Source organism: Onychomys torridus, chromosome 5 (assembly GCF_903995425.1).
Source record: "Onychomys torridus chromosome 5, mOncTor1.1, whole genome shotgun sequence".
Lineage (NCBI taxonomy): Eukaryota > Metazoa > Chordata > Mammalia > Rodentia > Cricetidae > Onychomys > Onychomys torridus.
Genome location: NC_050447.1, coordinates 44,648,240 through 44,666,247, shown reverse-complemented (window position 1 = coordinate 44,666,247; position 18,008 = coordinate 44,648,240). Strand labels below are relative to the sequence as shown.

General features: G+C 46.5%; 1 protein-coding gene across 1 annotated transcript in view; it reads left to right on the top strand.

Annotated features, from left to right (window-relative positions):
• Positions 1-18,008, top strand: part of Cdyl2 (chromodomain Y like 2) — a 192,488-nt gene that overhangs the window by 121,728 nt on the left and 52,752 nt on the right. Inside the window, exon 2 of the mRNA XM_036188344.1 lies at positions 10,870-11,461. Coding sequence (XP_036044237.1) covers positions 10,870-11,461 — 592 coding nt within the window. The remainder of the gene's footprint in view (positions 1-10,869; positions 11,462-18,008) is intronic.

Genomic DNA, 18,008 nt, shown 5'->3' with positions numbered 1-18,008 from the left:
TGTTCTTGAGAGTGTCCCAGCTCTGGTCATGGGTAGCTCCTTTAGTTGACTCCTGCTTCATTTTCCCATCATTGTGGGCATAGCAATGCCCTCCAGGTTCATTTGGTGTATATCCTCTCAGAGGGTTCTCTGGGGGACCCTGGTTCCTTCTGGTGGAGAATCATGGATAAGCTAGCATGTTTACAACTGCTGGATGTCTCTGCTTCTAGCCAATCTCAGAGTGCAGGTGTAGGAGATGCTATGTGTGGACACCAATCCATGACACATGTAAGCATATTTCTGTATTTATAGGTGTGTGTGTGTGTGTGTGTGTGTGTGTGTGTGTGTGAAAATAAACAAGAGTTCACACTAATGTCTTGGACTCTGCTATCAAAGGGTTATCCTAACTTATATGTGACTTTATCTCCTGTGGACAACCTGGTTCCCAAAGCCTCCAGTTTATTCACTTATTTGTTCAAACCTAGTATGTGTGTACATATGTGCATGTGTACACACACACATACACACATGTATATTATTTCCTCATTCATTTTGTGTCTGTAGAAGAAGCAAATTTACCCACTAGAGTCTGGTATTGATGTCAAATCCTATGTGTGGCCATTACCTATATTTTGTCGAGTTAAAATGCTTTCTTTCCCTGAAATTACATGGGCAGCTCCTTTCCCCTACCCCCTTCATTCAGACTACATCACATCGTGTGCCACTATGCAAGTCAGTTGTCACAGGCGTCAATCCATCCTAGGTCCCCCTAGCCTTAAGGCCGATTTGTGTGTGTGGAGTGCAGGGTTCAATGTCAGGCCTTCTCCTCAGTCATATTCCCTCCCCACCCCCCGCCTTTTTGAGACAGGCTCTCTCACTGAACCTAGAGCTGACTGACTTTTGGTTAGACCAGCAAGCCAGCAAGCCCCAGGGTTCCCCCTGTCTCCACCTTCCCAGCTTACCTGTATATGTCTTTATGTGGATTCTAGGAATTCAGGGTCAGGTCCTTAAACTTCTGTGGCAAACATTTCAACTAACCTATCTTCACAGCCCACCCCCAGCTATTTTTTTCCCCAAAATACACACCTTGAAGGCCACTCTGTGGTCTCTATATAGTTCTGTCGGCTTTGACCCCTGTGCAGTAGTCACGTGATCATGGCCACCATCATGTAAGGCAGTTGCATGACATAAAAAATTCCCCTGGTGTCGCCCTGTGCAATCGTCCCTCGGAAGCAGCTTCTGACACCCACAGATCTCCCGGTCTCCGTGGTTTCCCTCTTTTCCAGGTTGTCATACAAATGGAACTGCATAATAGTCATAGCCTTCTGAGTCTGTCTTCAGTCACGGTGCAGAAGGAATTGCAGATTCACTCTGGTGGCTGTGCGAATCAGTGGCTTGCTGCCTTTGTTTCTGAGCGGTAGTCAGTTCTGTAGATTCTCTTCAGTGTTTCTCTGCTTCCTTGCTGAAGGATTGCTGTTAATTCGTGATGGGGCAGTTAAAAACAATGTCACTGTAAGTGTGCACGCACAGGTTTGGTTTGGGTGTGTATTATATTTAGTCTCATTTCTCCTTTCATCTCTTAGTATTTTTTTATGGCTTCTATTTTTTTTTTATTTAAAGAAAGTTGGTTTTTTTTTTCATTTTAAATACCAATCCCAGTTCCCCATACCTCCCCTCCCCCCACTCCCTATCCACTCCTCATTCCCAGAGGGTAAGGCCTCCCTTAAGGAGTCAACAAAGTCTGGAATACTAAGTTGACGTAGGACCAAGCCTCCCCACACCCTCCACCCCCATGTCAAGGCTGAGCAAGGTATCCCACCCTAGGGAATGTTCCAAAAATTCATTTTTGGGATTAGTCCTGGTCCCAGTGCCTCAAACAGATCTCACCACATAACTGTTACCCACATTCAGAGGGCCTAGTTTGGTCCCATGCATGCTCCCTAGCTGACAGGCCAGAGTCCATGAGCTTCCTCCTACCCCCCCCCCCTCGGGTCTGCATCTCTGTGGGTTTCCCCATCCTGATCTTAATGTTACCTTGTTTTTGAGGTGACTTTTGTACCATGGACCTTATTTCCATCTTCTCATTTGGTTTTAGATGCCCATTTCCTCTTTCCACATCTGTGGGTCTTCACCTTCAGTAAACCAGCGCATCAGAAGTGTTAGAGTGACTGACAGATGTCTGTCTCACCATGGTGGTTAAGTTGGAGACTTTTTCTACATCTCAGAAAATTGTCTGGTGGCTCTAGTCACTGTTTCTAGCATGTTGTTCCTCCTGCCCCACTCTGTCCTCAATGAGACTGTTCCTGGGGCTGAGTTTTGCCTGGTGATCAATCTCTCGAGTGTGCTTCTTAGAATCAGCATGGTGTCTGTACCTATGCTCCTAGATGCTACACTTCTCAATTTCCTGTTCTTTGACTAGTGTCCCCTGCGTGCATATAATACAGTTTATTCACTTTTGAAAATATTTCCTTGTTTGGTTTTCTGTCTACTCCAAAGAAAAATGCCATGATTGTTCTTGTTGTTTTGTGGATATATTTGCTTTTCCTGAAGGCAGAGGCTCCCTTTTTGAAAATATGTGCAAACATCCTTCTTAGCTGGAACCCCAGGGCCTTGCACAGTCTAGGAGAGCGTTCCTCCACTGAGCTGCACTCCCAGCATGGGGGGTGCTTCACCAGTGACAGGATACAGAAGTCAGACACTGGCTCTTCCCTCTTGACTATGTAAAACCACTTTCTTTGTGTCTACGTACATTGTGTGCAAGTGTGTGTTTGAATGTGCTTTCATGTGTGTACACATGAGCGTATGTGTATATGTGTGTATGGATGTGTGTATACATGTATGTGCATACATACTATATACATATGCATGTATGTGCACATGGGTGTGTGTATGTGTACGCATATGGCAGCTAGACATCACTGTCAGGTTGTCTTCCTCCGTCACTTCTTTACCCTATTCTCTGATGCTTATGACAGGTAGGGACTGTACACAGTCTTTAGCCTTCAGGGGCCTCATTTTGTCCTCTATAAAAAGAAAATAAAATCATCTTCCTGGGTCATTTTGAAGATGAAATGAGTTAATATGTACGGCAGTGGCTGGCTGAACAAATATCAGGCATTTCTTTTATTGTGTTTGCCTGCTAGTAGGAGGCTGCGAAGTAGGGTGAGTGGCCCCTTGTGGGTGTTACCTGGATCTAAGTTTTCTCCTTTTTTTCCAGCATCTTTTAGCCTCATCTAGCTTCTTTCTTCCCAGAAATTCATCTGAGGAAGGTTCACCTCTCTGCCTCTGTCTGTGTCTGCCTTCTTAGCTTCCTTCTTGACCCTCCTTCCTCTCTTCTTTTTACACATCGCCCGGCACTCACTCTCCATGCTCTGTGGTTTTCTGCTGGACATGTGTGTCTCTGTTCACAATGATCCATCCAGTGAGTCACATCTGTGAAGTGCCTGCCTTCTTCATGCCTCTCCTGAATATTGATGATCCACAGAGTTGATGTGTGTGCAGTAACTTCCTACCGGTTATGGAGTTCAGTGACCCTGAGTTCAAATCTTGAGTAACCACCTATTGGATATGTGGCACAAAGGAGTCACCATCTTCCCTGAGCCTCAGTCAAATGGTGAGAATGATACCGCGCTGAAAGAGTGGGCACAGAGATGAGATGGACACTTCATTAGTGATTAATGTAATTCCTGGGACTGCCATCATTATTGTTCCTAAAGGGACAGTCATCCTGGGGTCACTGGGACACAGGTAATTATTGCATCAGGACCTCCTTACCCCCCAGCTGCAGTAGCATCATCTCAAGTTATCTGGGATCAGAGAGTGTAAATGTTAATTAACAATTTAGTTGAACCCTAAGGAATAGTTCAGCATCTCATGTTGCTCATCTCTGGAAAAAAGAAGCCTGTGGGGGTGTGAGCATGCCAACTCTTCTAATACCATTCACGTGTTTGAGTGCATATAAGCACAAGGAGATTGCATTGACAATTCTTCTGTTTGCAAGGAATGAGCTCTAGATGATGCTGATGACCTGTACAGGTAGGTGAAGTGTTAGGAAACGGAATTGCCCAGATAGGGGTCACACCTCTGTTGTCAGAAGGTGTGAGGAGTTGAGAGAAGGACAGAGGTGGGTGGGAGGGGTTCCAGAAAAGTAAGATTTCTCAGGTAGGAAATGTAATCACAGGCAAGGTCAAGTTCATGTGATTTGAGCCTCAGCCCACAGAGAAAGAAGCATCAAAGTCTGTGTGAGAGTCTTCCTGGAAGAGGAGCCAACACAGGTACATAAGGAAGGAGGGTGAGTCACCAGAGGTGACAGCGACGAAAATACAGTGAGATGCTTGGGGTCATCTTTCCTCTGAGTTCCCTGGAGGCATTTTGGTCTTTCAGAAAGAGCAATTATTTTTCCAAAACCCAAAAAATACCTTTCTTGTTTGTTCTAAACATCAGATGAAGTCATGGAAAGCAGTTCTGTCTACTGTCTTAATGCATAGGAGACCAATCCCTTTTCATTTCCAGGTACTATGGGCTTCTGAAGATGTTTTTGTGTATTGTAATGCAATCCTTCTACTCTTCCTCACAGTCTTATTGGTACTGATATTGTTAAGTCTGTTTCACATGGAGAAACTGAGGTCTAGAGTGATTGGGCAAGTTTCCTGTCATAGGGATAGATATTGGTAGGTTTTTTTTTCCCCCTTTAAACAAAAAGCTTCTTGGGTGATACCATTGATCCTATTTGTAGTTGGTATTGACATAGTTTATGTATCTAGTGGCTTCGTGGGTGGGACAGTGGTGGAAGCAGTGGTCTGTTGAAACCCTCAGTAACTTGAAGAGAACAGAACTAGCTCCCCCTCCAATGTGGCATCCAGCCGTCTAGACTCTGACAGCTCCTGGATTGTGGAGCAGCACTACTGTGTGCAGACACCTTCTGTACTTGAAAGGATTTATTCTAGTAGGTAGACACTCTCTTCTCTTTGGGGAGGAGCTGATTGTCACTTCAGGTCATTTTGTGCAAGGTGGGGAAACATTCTGGTCATGGACACCAGCAAGTGTTGTGGTCATAGGAGGCTATACAAGAAGAGTAAGTAACTTTTATTGTGGAATGTGAAAACTTCTATTTGTATATTGTCCACAACCACCCAGAGAAATAGGCCAGTTACTTCCTCCTTGCTGTATGAGTCACTGTAGGCACAAAGACATTTATAAATGTGCTTAGGAATACATAATAGGGTTTAATAAGGGATTTAACCAAGATGGTCTTGTTCTAAAGCCTTTGTTCTTAATATTATGCTAACTTCCTTTTAATGTGACTGCCATCCATCCATCTGATCATCATTTCATGAGCTCAACCCTCTGCCCATTCCTTCACCTGCCAGCTGTCTATTCATCCACCAGTAATCTTTCCATGGATTTACCCGTCCATCCATCCATCCATTCATCCATCCATCCATCCATCATCAATCTACCCAACCAGCTGTCATTCAGCCAGCTACTCATTTATCCATGCATCCACCCATGCATACATCCATGCATGCATCCATCCATGCATGCATGCATTCATCCATCCATCCATCCATCCATCCATCCATCCATCCATCCATCATCAATCTACCCAACCAGTTGTCATTCATCCAGCTACTCATTCATCCATGCATCCATCCATGCATCCATCCATGCATCCATCCATCCATTCATCATCAATCTCCCAACCAGCCATCATTCAGCCAGCTACTCATTCATCCCTGCATCCATCCATGCATGCATGCATCCATCCATTATCAATCTACCCAACCAGCCATCATTTAGCCAGCTACTCATCCTTCCATGCATTCATCCATCCATGCATCCACCTATTTGCCCATCTATCCATCATCCATCCATTTAATCATGCTTTCTATTTATCATCTACCCACCTGATACCCATCCATCCATGCATTCATCTACCCTTGCATTTATCTGTTTATCCATCTATCCATCATCCATCATAGTCTACTTATCATCCATCTACCCAGCCACCTGCACATCTACTCACTGTGAAACATTGTCTTCTGCCTTATCTTGGGGAGGAATCCCTTCACTGCAGGAGCCAAACCTATGCTTTCTAGAGCAGAGACCTCTATTCTATTAAGCACTCCTTAGCTCTCAAGAGCTGTGTATTTTCTGATGACAGTCCAGGCTGGTGTCCTTGGGCGTGTTGCCATTCCAGACACTGCGAGGCTTCTTGCTCCCTCTTCCTATTCTGTCAGTCTCTCCCCACAATGTCCTCAAAGGAAGCAAGGCTGCAGGCTTTTTCAGAAACCCTCAGAGCTTTCTGAAGTGTTATTATAATTGACCAGCAGTACTTTTGACCCCACAGGTTGGGCGCAGGATGAATTGATCCCAGTTTTATTAAAAAAAAAAAAAAAACTGTTGAGTTCGTGTGATTTATGAAATGCATCCAAGAAAGAGTCTCGTAAGGAAGGAACTTGTAATAGAAAGTGGTGAATTTAAATAAAGGTGACTCAATTAAGGAGTCAGTTAAAATTGTCCAAGAGGCAGTATTATAAGGAGGAGGTGTGACCTAGCTAGGTCCATATTTATTAAGGCAGAGCAGTAAAAGCCACCTGGTTATTTCCAATTGGTTCTGTTACCTGTTCATCACCAGGGAGATGATCCCAGTTCACAAAATTTCAATCTGTAAACATGCAGAGTCATTTAGGGGGCCCTGATATCTTACTTCACAATTACAACAGCTAGTGTTCTCCTTGCACCTGCCTCTCCCTCCTGTCTTCTCTTTTGTAATTGTCAGGAGTGCAGTCTTTACTTGTAGTTCAGTGCCAGTGAATCAGAATCCTATAAGTGTATTGTGTGGACACTGAAAGGTATGGGTGAAGAGTAGGAGCGTTTGTGCATGAGAGAGCACTTACTTAGAATTCACGAGGTCCTGGGTCCTGGGTCCAGTCTCCAGTAGCACCAAAAGAAACAACAACAACAACAACAACAACAGAAATATATTTTAATGCAGTGTTTTTTTATTTTTTTCCTGGAAATTGAGCACTTGGTGGGTGTAGGACAGAGCTCTTTATAGAGACTAAACTAGCTACAAACTCACAGAGATCTGCCTATCTCAGCATCCCGACTGCTGGGACTAAAGGCATGCACCAACACATTTTAAAACAGATATATACTTTTGCTAATTCTTGAGAATTTCATACAATCATAAAATATATTTTGATCCCTCCCCTGCTCCTCCCTACCTCCTTAAGTCCTCCAAGATCCTCCTTATCTTCCATCTTCCCAACTTTGTGCTTTCTCTCTCTCTCCGTTTCAGAACTACTGAGTCCAGTTCATGCCGACCATATGTAAATGGGTGTGGGCCTTCCATTGGAGCTTGGTCACCCTACCAGGGGTCACACACTTACAGAAAACCAACTCCCTGCCCCAGAATCCATCAACTGTCAGAAGCTCCTTAGCTGAGGAGGCTTGTGAACTGCCCCCCCCCCCATGCTGGAACATTGGCTGGCTTGATTTTGTATAGACAGTCACAGCTGTGTGAGTTTATGAGCACAGTGGGTCTGTCATGTCCAGAGGACACTGTTTCTCTCAACTTCCCCTCCAACCTCTGGCTCTTAGCTTCTGCCAGCTTGTCTGTGATGATTCTTGATTCTTGGGGGAGGAAGTATAATATAGATGTCTCGTTTAGAGCTGAGCACTCTGCAGGCACTCATTCTTTGCACTTTGACCAGCCACCACGGGCAGAACCAAATTCAAATGGATAACGAGGTTGAAAGGGTAGTAAATGAACTCTTAAAGTACCCTTGGCCTATGTTGCTCAAGATAACTCATCAGGTAAAGACACTTGCCACCAAACCCAGCGACTCATGTTTGATCCCTGGATCACACGTGGTGGAAGAAGAATTAATTCCTGCAAGCTGTCTTCTGACTTCCACATGCATACAGTGGCATATGCAGCCTCCCCAAATAACAAACAAACAAACAAACAAACAAACAAATGTTTAAATTTTTTAAAATAAAAATGACCCTTTACTTTGATACACCAGCTATTAGCACAGACCCAGCATTACCCTGAATGTGTTTATCCATGAAATATGAGGGGATAGCAGCACGTGGCTTAGACATGGGCAGTATGTCCAAACCTCTACTATTGCCTGGCTTATGCTCCTAGGCAAGTTACCTCATGTACAATGTCCTGGTTGGTTTTTGTCAGCTTGACACATACCTAGACATCTAAATTGAGAAAATGCCCCCTCATGGCTGGAATGTAGGCAAATCTGTAGGGCATGTGCTTGGTTAATAATGGAGGTGGGAGGGCCCAGCCCACTGTGGGTGGTGCCAACTCTGGGCAGATGGGTTTGAGTTGTATAGGAGAACAGGCTGAGGGGGTGAAATGGCTGCCAGTAAGCCGCACTCCTCCACGGCCTCTGCTTCAGTTCCTGTCTTGAGTTCCTGCCCTGACGTGCCTCGGTGATGGACTGTGACCTGAGTTGTAATCTGAAAGAAACCACTTCTTTCCCAAGTTGCTTTAGGTTGAGGTGTTTCATCACAGCGACAGAAGCCCTAACCAGTACACCCAGTCTCTTCACCTGCCAGGCGAGAGGATAACAGTGCTTCCCATGGCAGTATGTCTGGCACCAAGTGCTCTACTCCTCACTCAGCCTCCATGCTGCACTCCTGTGTGGCAGCTGGAAGGCTGCACCAGGGAGAACCCGCTTTGGCTGATGCCAATCCATTTTGTCCAATGTGAAAGATTCTGGCCACTGAGAAGGCTAGCCTGGTATAGGGACTGAGAGATAATGTTTGGGGTGAGAGTTGTTCCAACCCCAGGTCTTCCCTGAGCAGCTCCAGGAGTTAAGTGACTTGTCTTTGTACCCTAGTGTCCTCACCATAAAGTGGAGACAGAGAAGATGCTTACCTTATTGGATGTCAGGAGAAAATGTGATGGGCAGGCTCTCAGGCCGTCATTCCATACAGTGTCCACCTCAGAAATGCCTAGTGTATGTTAATGAAAGCTGTACATTAGGGTTTTTTTATGGGAACCAAAGAGATGGCTCAGCATTTAAGAGCATGTACTGCTCTTGCAGAGGGCCTGGGTTTGGTTCTTAACACCCAGATCAGGTTGCTCACTACCACCTGTGATTTCAGCTCCGGCTAGACCTTCTGCTGGCCTCCACACATGCATACATACATATAAATATAAAAATCAAGATTGGAAAAAGCACAGGGACAAATAGCCAAACGAATGGAAGCACATGAATTATGAACCAAAGGCTGTGAAGCCCCCAGCTGGAACAGGCCCGCTGGATAAGTGAGACAATTGAATAGTTTGAACTGTTTGGGAGGCATCCAGGCTGTGGGACCGGGACCTGTCCTTAGTGCATGAGCTGGCTGTTTGGAACCTTGGGCTTACACAGGGACACTTTGCTCAGCCTGGAAGGAGGGGACTGGACCTGCCTGTACTGAATCCACCAGGTTTAAATGAATCCCCAGGGGAGTCTTGGCCCTGGAGGAGATGGGAATGGAGGGGAGGGGATGGGGGAAGGTGAAGGTGGGAGCCATAGGGGGGAGGACACGGGAACCCATGGCTGATGTGTAAAATTAAAACACAAATATAATAATAATAATAAAATAAAATAAAGAACTTATGGTTGGATAGGTTGTAGCATATAGTATTACTGTTACAATGATTAATGGACATATAATTAAACCAATTCCTAATAAAAAATCTTTTTTAAAAGATTTATTATATAAAATAACAATGATATCACAAAGATAAACTAGTGTGACGCCATATGTATTATTGCTCAATTAATATTACTTTTTTATTATTTTTTAAAATTTTATAATTTAATTTAATTTTGTGTATCAGCCACAGATTCCCCTGTCCTCCCTCCTCTCTCCCCCCTTTCCCCCAATCATTCCCATCTCCTCCAGGGCAAGGACTCCCCTGGGGATTCAGCTGAGCCTGGTAGATTCAGTGGAGGCAGGTCCAGTCCCCTCCTCCCTTCACCCTAAGAGTAGAAATCCTTGTTCAATGGGTCTTTCAAAGTCCACTTTGCAGCCCTAACAATAAGAATCTCTAGAGAAAGCCTGTAGAGTGATTTCAATAAGAATGAATGAGGGTAGGTATGTGGATGCTTCCGGTGGGGTATAACCTGAAGAGGCACCATGGAATGTGATCATGATTGTGATGTTTTAGTTTTGAGTGGGAGTGGCAGGACTACAGAATCAAACTCCTATCCCAGGGTCTCCTATCTGCAAGGGAGGTGTTCTTCAGCTAAGCTAAAACCCCAGCCCTTCAGCTGTGTTCTAAAACAAGCCAGCTTTCTCCCTAGCACTCCTGGGAGTGTTACGTTGCTCCTCCTGCCTGGGATGGATTGGAACAAAGACCCCCACTCAGAATAGCAAGCACTGGAGCCTCAGAGCAGCAAAGGCTTACTGATTCATGACTTTGTGAAGTTGGCCGCCACCCAGATAAAGTGCAAGAGTTCTGAGGGAGTCCATGGGACAATCTTTTATAAGCCTGAACACAAGGCTTTCGTTTAAAGCCAAGTCACCAGGGAGCTACAATCTTACATGTCACCTGCCACCTAACATTTGTCTGTTTCTCAACAAGAACTCCACATTGGCTTCATCTGTACATTGCACATCCTTGTCTATCTTAAAGCTTCTCAAGTGCATGACGTTGACATACTTGTCTTCAGGCCATCAGGCAAGCTTTACTGTTAGTAATTTTCCACTCTAAAATTTCTAGATTGGGTGTTGGGGGCTCTTCTAGCTGATGTTAGCAGGGACTCGGTGTTTGCCTGTCCATCTGTAGCTGGACCTAAGATGGCCTGAGGCACTTTGGAAAATGGATTGTTATGTCTTATTTCTCACTCTCTTGTTTTGCATTCCCAGGTTGAAAGGATTGTGGACAAGAGGAAGAACAAGAAGGGGAAATGGGAATATCTTATCCGATGGAAAGGCTATGGCAGCACCGAGGACACGTGGGAGCCGGAGCATCACCTCCTGCACTGTGAGGAGTTTATTGATGAGTTCAATGGGCTGCATGTGTCCAAGGACAAGAAGGTGAAGTCAGCGAAGCAGGCTGGAGCCTCTAAGCTCCTTCGTGACACCCGCAGCCCACCAGTGGAGAGACTCTCCCACAGGCCTCTGGAGCCTGGGAAGAGCAAATCAACTTCCCACAAGCGGAAGCGCATCAACTCTCCCCTGTCCAGGCCCAAGAAGGGGTCTTCAGGAAAGGCCCCTGGGGCTGGAGACAGGGCTACTAAGACTGTGTCTTATAGGACTACTCCCAGTGGCTTGCAAATCATGCCCCTGAAGAAGACTCAGAACGGCCTGGAGAATGGAGATGCTGGCTCTGAGAAGGACGAATCCCACTTTGGAAATGGGTCCCATCAACCAGATTTGGATTTGAATGACCAGGTTGGAGAGCAGGATGCCAGTGATTGTGATGGGACCCACTCTGCACTGGTGGAGAACGGAGTTGGTTTGTGGCTTTTCTTTCTCTCGGGGTTGGTTTTGGCTGTGGTCAGCGGTTTTGTTGTTGTTGCTTGAAATAGGATCTTATGTAGCCCAGGTTAGCCTCAAACTCACTAAATATTCTAGAATGGCCTTGACCTAGCTATCTCCTGCCTCTCCCTCCTGAGTGTTGGGATTATAGGCAGGCACTGTTATATCCTGGCTTAGGTAAAGGTGGAACCCAGGGCATTATGCATGTTAGGCAAGCACTCTACCAACCAATCTACTTCTCTAGTTCCTTAGTATGATTTTTCTTTCAACCTAGGGAGACACATAATGCCTCCCACGTCCTGTCTTTGACTCTTATCTACTTGTTAATACTGCCTTTGTTTTTCACATCAGGGCTGTGTAAACTTGACCTCATGCCTATGTTGACTATTATATACCTTTGCATGTGGGAATGCCAGGCCCACAGATGTGCAGGTGGGGCCTGTGATGGTTACAAAATTACAGGCCTAACTACCACCAGGCCTGTCATCCTAGCTACCTGGGAGGCTGAGGCAGGAGGATTGTAAATTTAAGGTCACCCTGGGCTACAGGTTGAGTTCGTGGCCAGCCTGAGCCACTTAGTGAGATCCTGTAGTGTAAAGATGGCTGGGGGCATCCAATCCCCCATGCTGTTAAATACAGAAAAAGAAAAAAGAAAAAGAGATTCCCTACTACGCTGCAGGACACCCACAACCATGGTCACACCACACCAGATCCATCCACATCCCTGAAGGCAGCTTGAGAATTCTTACACCTCAGGACAAAGGAGTCATCCCCAGAGGACCAGTACCTCCCCTGGGTCTCACTCACAGCCTTTGCTTGTGGTCTTAGAGTGCCCAGAGAGGGAGCCACCTGGGGACCTCCTTTCCTTCTACCCTATTTCCAGGTGGAGTTTGCCACACCAGCATATGATGGGAGATGCCTTCCCGTCTGGTGTCACAGCATAGGTGATGGGCTTCATGTCTGTATTATGTCCTGCTTCAGTGTAGTCAGGATGCTGTCACTAAATGCCCGAGACTGGGTCACCATGGAAACTTCATTCTCACAGTTCTAGTAACTGGGAAGTCCAAGACAGAGGGGACAACAGAGTCAGGGCTGATGAGGGATGCTCCTCATAGATGGAATGTGATTTCTAGCTACGTTCTTCCTTGGTGGATAGGACAGCATAACTCCTTTCATGTTTGTGTATTTAACTTCTTTGTAAAGTCTCTTAGACCAGGTTTGCCTTGGACTCACATTGTCGCCCAGGCTGGCCTGGAGCTTCCTTTACAAAGTCACTAATCCCATTCAGGATGGTAGAGTTCTTATGACCTCATCACCTCCTACAGGTTCTGCCTCTTGATACTGCTCCATGGGGAATTAGGTTTCCAGCTATGACTTTCAGGAAAGATGGGGATCCCAACACCCAGACCATTGTGGGTCCTAAATGTAGTTACAACCCTGTGCCAGCTTTCTTTCTTCTCTGGGTAGCAATGCAGACCATGTGCGGCTCACACCAGATGGTGGGCTTCCTCCCTCCTACAGGCTCCATAAGCAGAAGAAAGGAGGAGCCCGTGACCTAGGTGACTTCGGCTTCCCATGCTGAGACTTCCTCAGTGGCCAGACTGCTCCTCAGCAGAGACCTCAGTGGCCTGTGTCGATGGGCAAGCTGTGTGTTCCCGTTTCATGCCGCCTCCTTTCTCAAACACCTTTGTATATACCCGCAGGCAGCATCTTCATCTTTGAGGATCAGAGCCCCAAGTCTCAGGGACTTCAGAAAATACTTAATGGGCACACAAGAATCCATGCCCAATGTGCAGGGTGTCCTCACATGTCCCTGATATGAGAATATATGTGAACAGGGATGCTAGGATGCAGTTGGTGCAGCTGGCTGGGTCATGAGGCAAGTGCGTGTCAGTAATGATGCTGAGTGTGGGGTCTGGACCATTCTGAGAACGCTGCTTTGGGGAGGCTTGCCGTCTTTGGGGGGACCTGAGCCATCGCTTAGAGGTTCCTCCTGCTCCAGAGAGGAATTTCACCCTAACACGATTTATTTAGGTGTCTGCCCCGGCCTGACTCATGTTTCCGTCTGGGGATCCCCAGTGCTGATGTACTGTGCCTCTAGCATATGGAAGTGCTGTTTGTTTTAAAAATTCATCTCTTGGGGGAGAAGTAGCTTGTGTAAATGAGGCTTGGCGTAAACATCCTCATTTGATGTTCCCGTGACAGCTGCCAGCCGTTGCAGAATCCCCTGTTGATGCAGGAAGGGTGGCAACGGGAAGCCTCTTAGGCTCTCAGGGTACAGGCACGGGAGCCTGGGCAGGATCCCACCAGCTGAGCCGCTGACACCCCCTGCCAGACCTGCAGCTTCCCCAAGAGTAAGGGGGTGCATAAGGGAAGATGGTTTGCTGCCTGACTGCCAGACAGCAGTGTGAGGCACAGAGGAAGTGTCTTTTCCCCTGTGCTACTTTCTATAGTGGAGTAGAAGCACTAGCCATTTGCTCTCTGTCGAGCTACTTTGAATGATGACCTGATGATGCTGATGGGGCCCAGTACTCCATCATCTGGGAAACTGACCCACTGATGCTGATGGGGCCCAGTACTCCATCATCTGGGAAACTGACCCACTGATGCTGATGGGGCCCAGTACTCCATCATCTGGGAAACTAGCATGGCCCACCTTCTGAAGTCTCTGAGTGTTTGCAGCTATTCTGGACCATCCTCCTCCTTGGTCTCTTGTCTTCCCACCTTCCTCAGATAATACGTAGTCACACATCCAAGGGCCCCAGCTGGGATGGAGAGGAAGAAGCCACCCACCTCTATTGTGTTTGTGGCTGTTCTAAACTTTTTGCTTAATTGCATCCTTTCGTGTTAGTGCCCACAAGCTCCCCTGAGGATAAGGCTGTTGGTCTTATATTTCATGTGTGTAATATCCCCTGGGTACCTGTGACAATGTAGGCAGATCCCACAGCATCCGATGTACTGAGTCTTGGATGGAGTCCAGAAGACTCGATCTTAACAGGCGCCTCAGTGACTTCTGTGTTTTAGTCTTTGTACCAGGATGAGAGGGTGATGTCGTTTCCCATCAGGCACCGGCACTCGTTAATTCAGTTCTCATTCTTGGAGCGTGTCTCTTCAGGACCACTGCCCTGCTAGGTGCTAGAGTAGAGAGATGAAATGAGGAATAAGGTGTTCATCCTTCATAACTTACAATCTACCGTCTGCTAGGCTAGTGGCCTCTGGCTGTTAGTTGAGTAAGGTACCTAAAACTGACTCCATAAACTAAGTCATGTGTAGGACATGGCCTGGCTTTACCATATTTACATACAAGTCTTCTGTAGTCGCTAGTGTGAAAAATGCCCCTAGACACAATTATCACTTAACACTTCTGTTACAACTAGCTTATTATCCAGGTCTGTTAAAACTCAGGAAAGGGGAGGCAGGATTCTTGCCAAAGAGAGTAGTCTGAGATTCGTAGACAAGACCCAGTCAAGGAAGTGTTGTAGTTCTGGGACTTTCCAGAAAAGAGTTAGAGGTGTGCTGACACCAAACATGTCTCTATTCATGTTTCTGGCCAGAGGGAAGCTTTGATGAGGGCTACAATCACATGTTGGTTGAGCATTGGCTCTTTCTCTTCTATACCTTCCCTGACCAAACCCAAGGATCTAGTGCCCTGTAGCCAATGGGTTGCAGTACCAGGGGGTCCCCCTCTTTTCCCTGCAGAAGGGGTCAGAGGGCTCCTGGTTGTACCTTGTAGCAGTGCTTTGGGATGGGGTGTTGCTTTTTATATGGCTCTTACTTCCCTTGGTGACAAGTTCTGCTTAGAGAAAAGTAACTTATATAATCTGTTTCCCATTGACTGCTGACTTCCTTATGCTATAGGAACAAACCAAAACCAGGGCTCAGTGGGTGGCACATTTTGGTTTCACACCACGCCTCTCCCTACTGAAGCTTGTGATGTATATGCCGTGGCTCAGTGCCCATCTCTATTCTGATTCTTCTCCTGGAGTGACACATGACTCTGTGGTCCAGGGACCATCTGCCTCAGTATCCCTTTGGGAGCTTGTTAGAATGAGCTCCACCCCATCCGATGAATGGGGACTGGGGGCAGGTGTGAGTCACTCCTGTCAAGCGATGAGTGTTAATAGCTGAGTATTGAAGGCCGCCCCCGCGGACGTGTGTGGTTGTGAGCGATGGCTCATAGATCCCTCGCTGCTAGATCTGGAGCTGTTCTTCGCATTTTAGACTTGTAAGAGTGTGGTTTTATAAAGGTCTCTTCCTTGCCTTTGCACTTCCGACAAGGATTCTCTCTCTCTCTCTCATTCTCTTTCTCTCTCTCGGTCTTTCTGTCTCTCTGTCTCTGTCTCTCTCTCTCTCTGTCTCTCTCTCTCTCTCTTTTTCTCTGTCTGTCTCTTCCTCCCTCCATCCCCTCCCTCTGTTTCTTAAGAAAGAGGTTTCAGTTGTGCTGAGAAGCTGTCCACTTAGGGAGCATCCCTCTCCTGTTATTCCCAGGAGAACTCCTTTGTCTTGACTACCCACAGAGGCCACAGCCTGGTTCTTTTACAGACCCACCTGTGCTTTAACCTGTGGGGATATCCTCAGGCAGATCTCCTCATTTCCTTTGAGCCCCAGAGCAAAGCATAGCTGCTCAGTGCTCTCCAAGTGCTCATGGATCCTCAAGTCCCATGCCCACAGTTCCTCGATTTCCGCGAATCATTTCCCCCATGTCTTGATGACAGTCTGTCACCCAAGTCTTGCGTGATTCACTATTCTCAACATCGTTCCTGCCCTGGCATGTCCTCCCCCACAGATGGGCATCATTTGCCATTTTCTCTTCATTGATCTTTTGGAAGGATCCCAGCCTTCTCATCTAGAATCTTCATTTCAACCTACACGTTCTCCAGTGTGGTTATTGCTTTCCTTTTCTGTGGATCATAACTGAGATGCACAAAGAAATTTCAAAAGCAGCTCACACTCAGTGTCAGGCGTGAGGAGAACTTGGGACATTTCAAAGGCAGAGCCAGACTTAGCACCCTGGAGGATGGGTCAGATCCTGGTGTGGGCTGGAGCCAGAATATAAACATTTCTAACAAGTTCCAGGTGTTACTGTTGGTTAGGAACCCCACTTTGGGAACCGCCACCACTGCCTAATCAGCTTTGGGTGGTCAGATGATAATGTGGATGGCTGTGAAGGTCAGTGGCCTCACTGGAGAGTAGGCATCCTTGTACTTGGGACCTTGTGAAGCTTTTTGTATGAGCTGAGAACTTGGGATGAAAGATGTGGGGTAAGGGGGTCTGTCTTGAGACTCAGTCTTGCAATTTACAAAGGATGCTCTGTGATCCTCATGGAAGTCCTGAGAGGTGGCTGGTATGCCCATATTATTAAAGTGTAGATGGAGGTCGTAAGTGCACAGTTTGGGATCAGGAGACAGACCCAGGCAGCTTTGACCCCAGAGCTGACCTCTGAAGCACTCCCCACCTGACTTCGGGGCAGTGGAAAGCAATTTGTAAACCCTAGTGACCCACAAACATGCTCTGACCAGGGTTGGAGGTGGGATCTATTTCTCTGACTCACATTTGCAAACCTTCATAAAGCGATCAATTTCATTAAAAAATACAACTTAATGACAGTTCTTAGAATGCTTGCCTGGCATGCATAAAGTCTTGAGTTAGAGCCTCAGCAAATGTGGTGGTGTGTGTCTGTAATTGTAATGCTCTGAAGGTGGAGGCAGGTGGGTCAGAAATTCAAGATCATCTTTGGCAACCTAATAAGCTTCAAGTCAGCCTGCGATACATGAGTCTCTCTGTCCCTCCCTCCCTCCCTCCCTCCCTCCCTCCCTCCCTCCCTCCCTCCCTCCCTCCCTCTCCCTTTCCTCCCCCTTTGTCCCTACATCTCTCTCTCTCTCTCTCTCTCTCTCTCTCTCTCTCTCTCTCTCTGTCACACACACACACACACACACACACACACACTAAAATAAATACAACATAACAAGACTGAACTCACTCTTAGAAAGCACTGAGAAGAATCCAGCAGGAACACAAGGACAATGTAGTTGTGTATTTTGTATTTCTAGAATGAATAATGTAAGTGAGGATTCTAGAATTGGCTGCCCCTCACTCATTCAGACTTTGCAGAGAATTGGAAAAGAGAACACATTCCAGGCTTCTCTAATGAGTCTCAGACAGTGTGGATTTCCAAACCAGACAGGGAGATGAGAAAGGAAAATTATAAGTTGGCCTCATTTGGAGCATAGTAGTCAGCATCCTGAATAACCCTTTTTGGCTCTTCTCAGTTCCTTCAATACTTCCTCAAAACTGTTCTAGACACTTCTCTTTATTCTGATCTTGAACCCCATTCTCTCAGCCACTATTGCTTCCCAGAGCATTGGGCTTGTCCTGAGAAAGGCACAAGGGCATCTGATGTAGGATGGCTATGAGCATCTTGAGTCCTCAACTTCCCTGTGAAACCTGGACCACAGCTTCTCTTTTTACATCTGTCCAGTACCAGCTACCTATGTGAAACCAGCCTTGACCAATGTTTTAGGTGT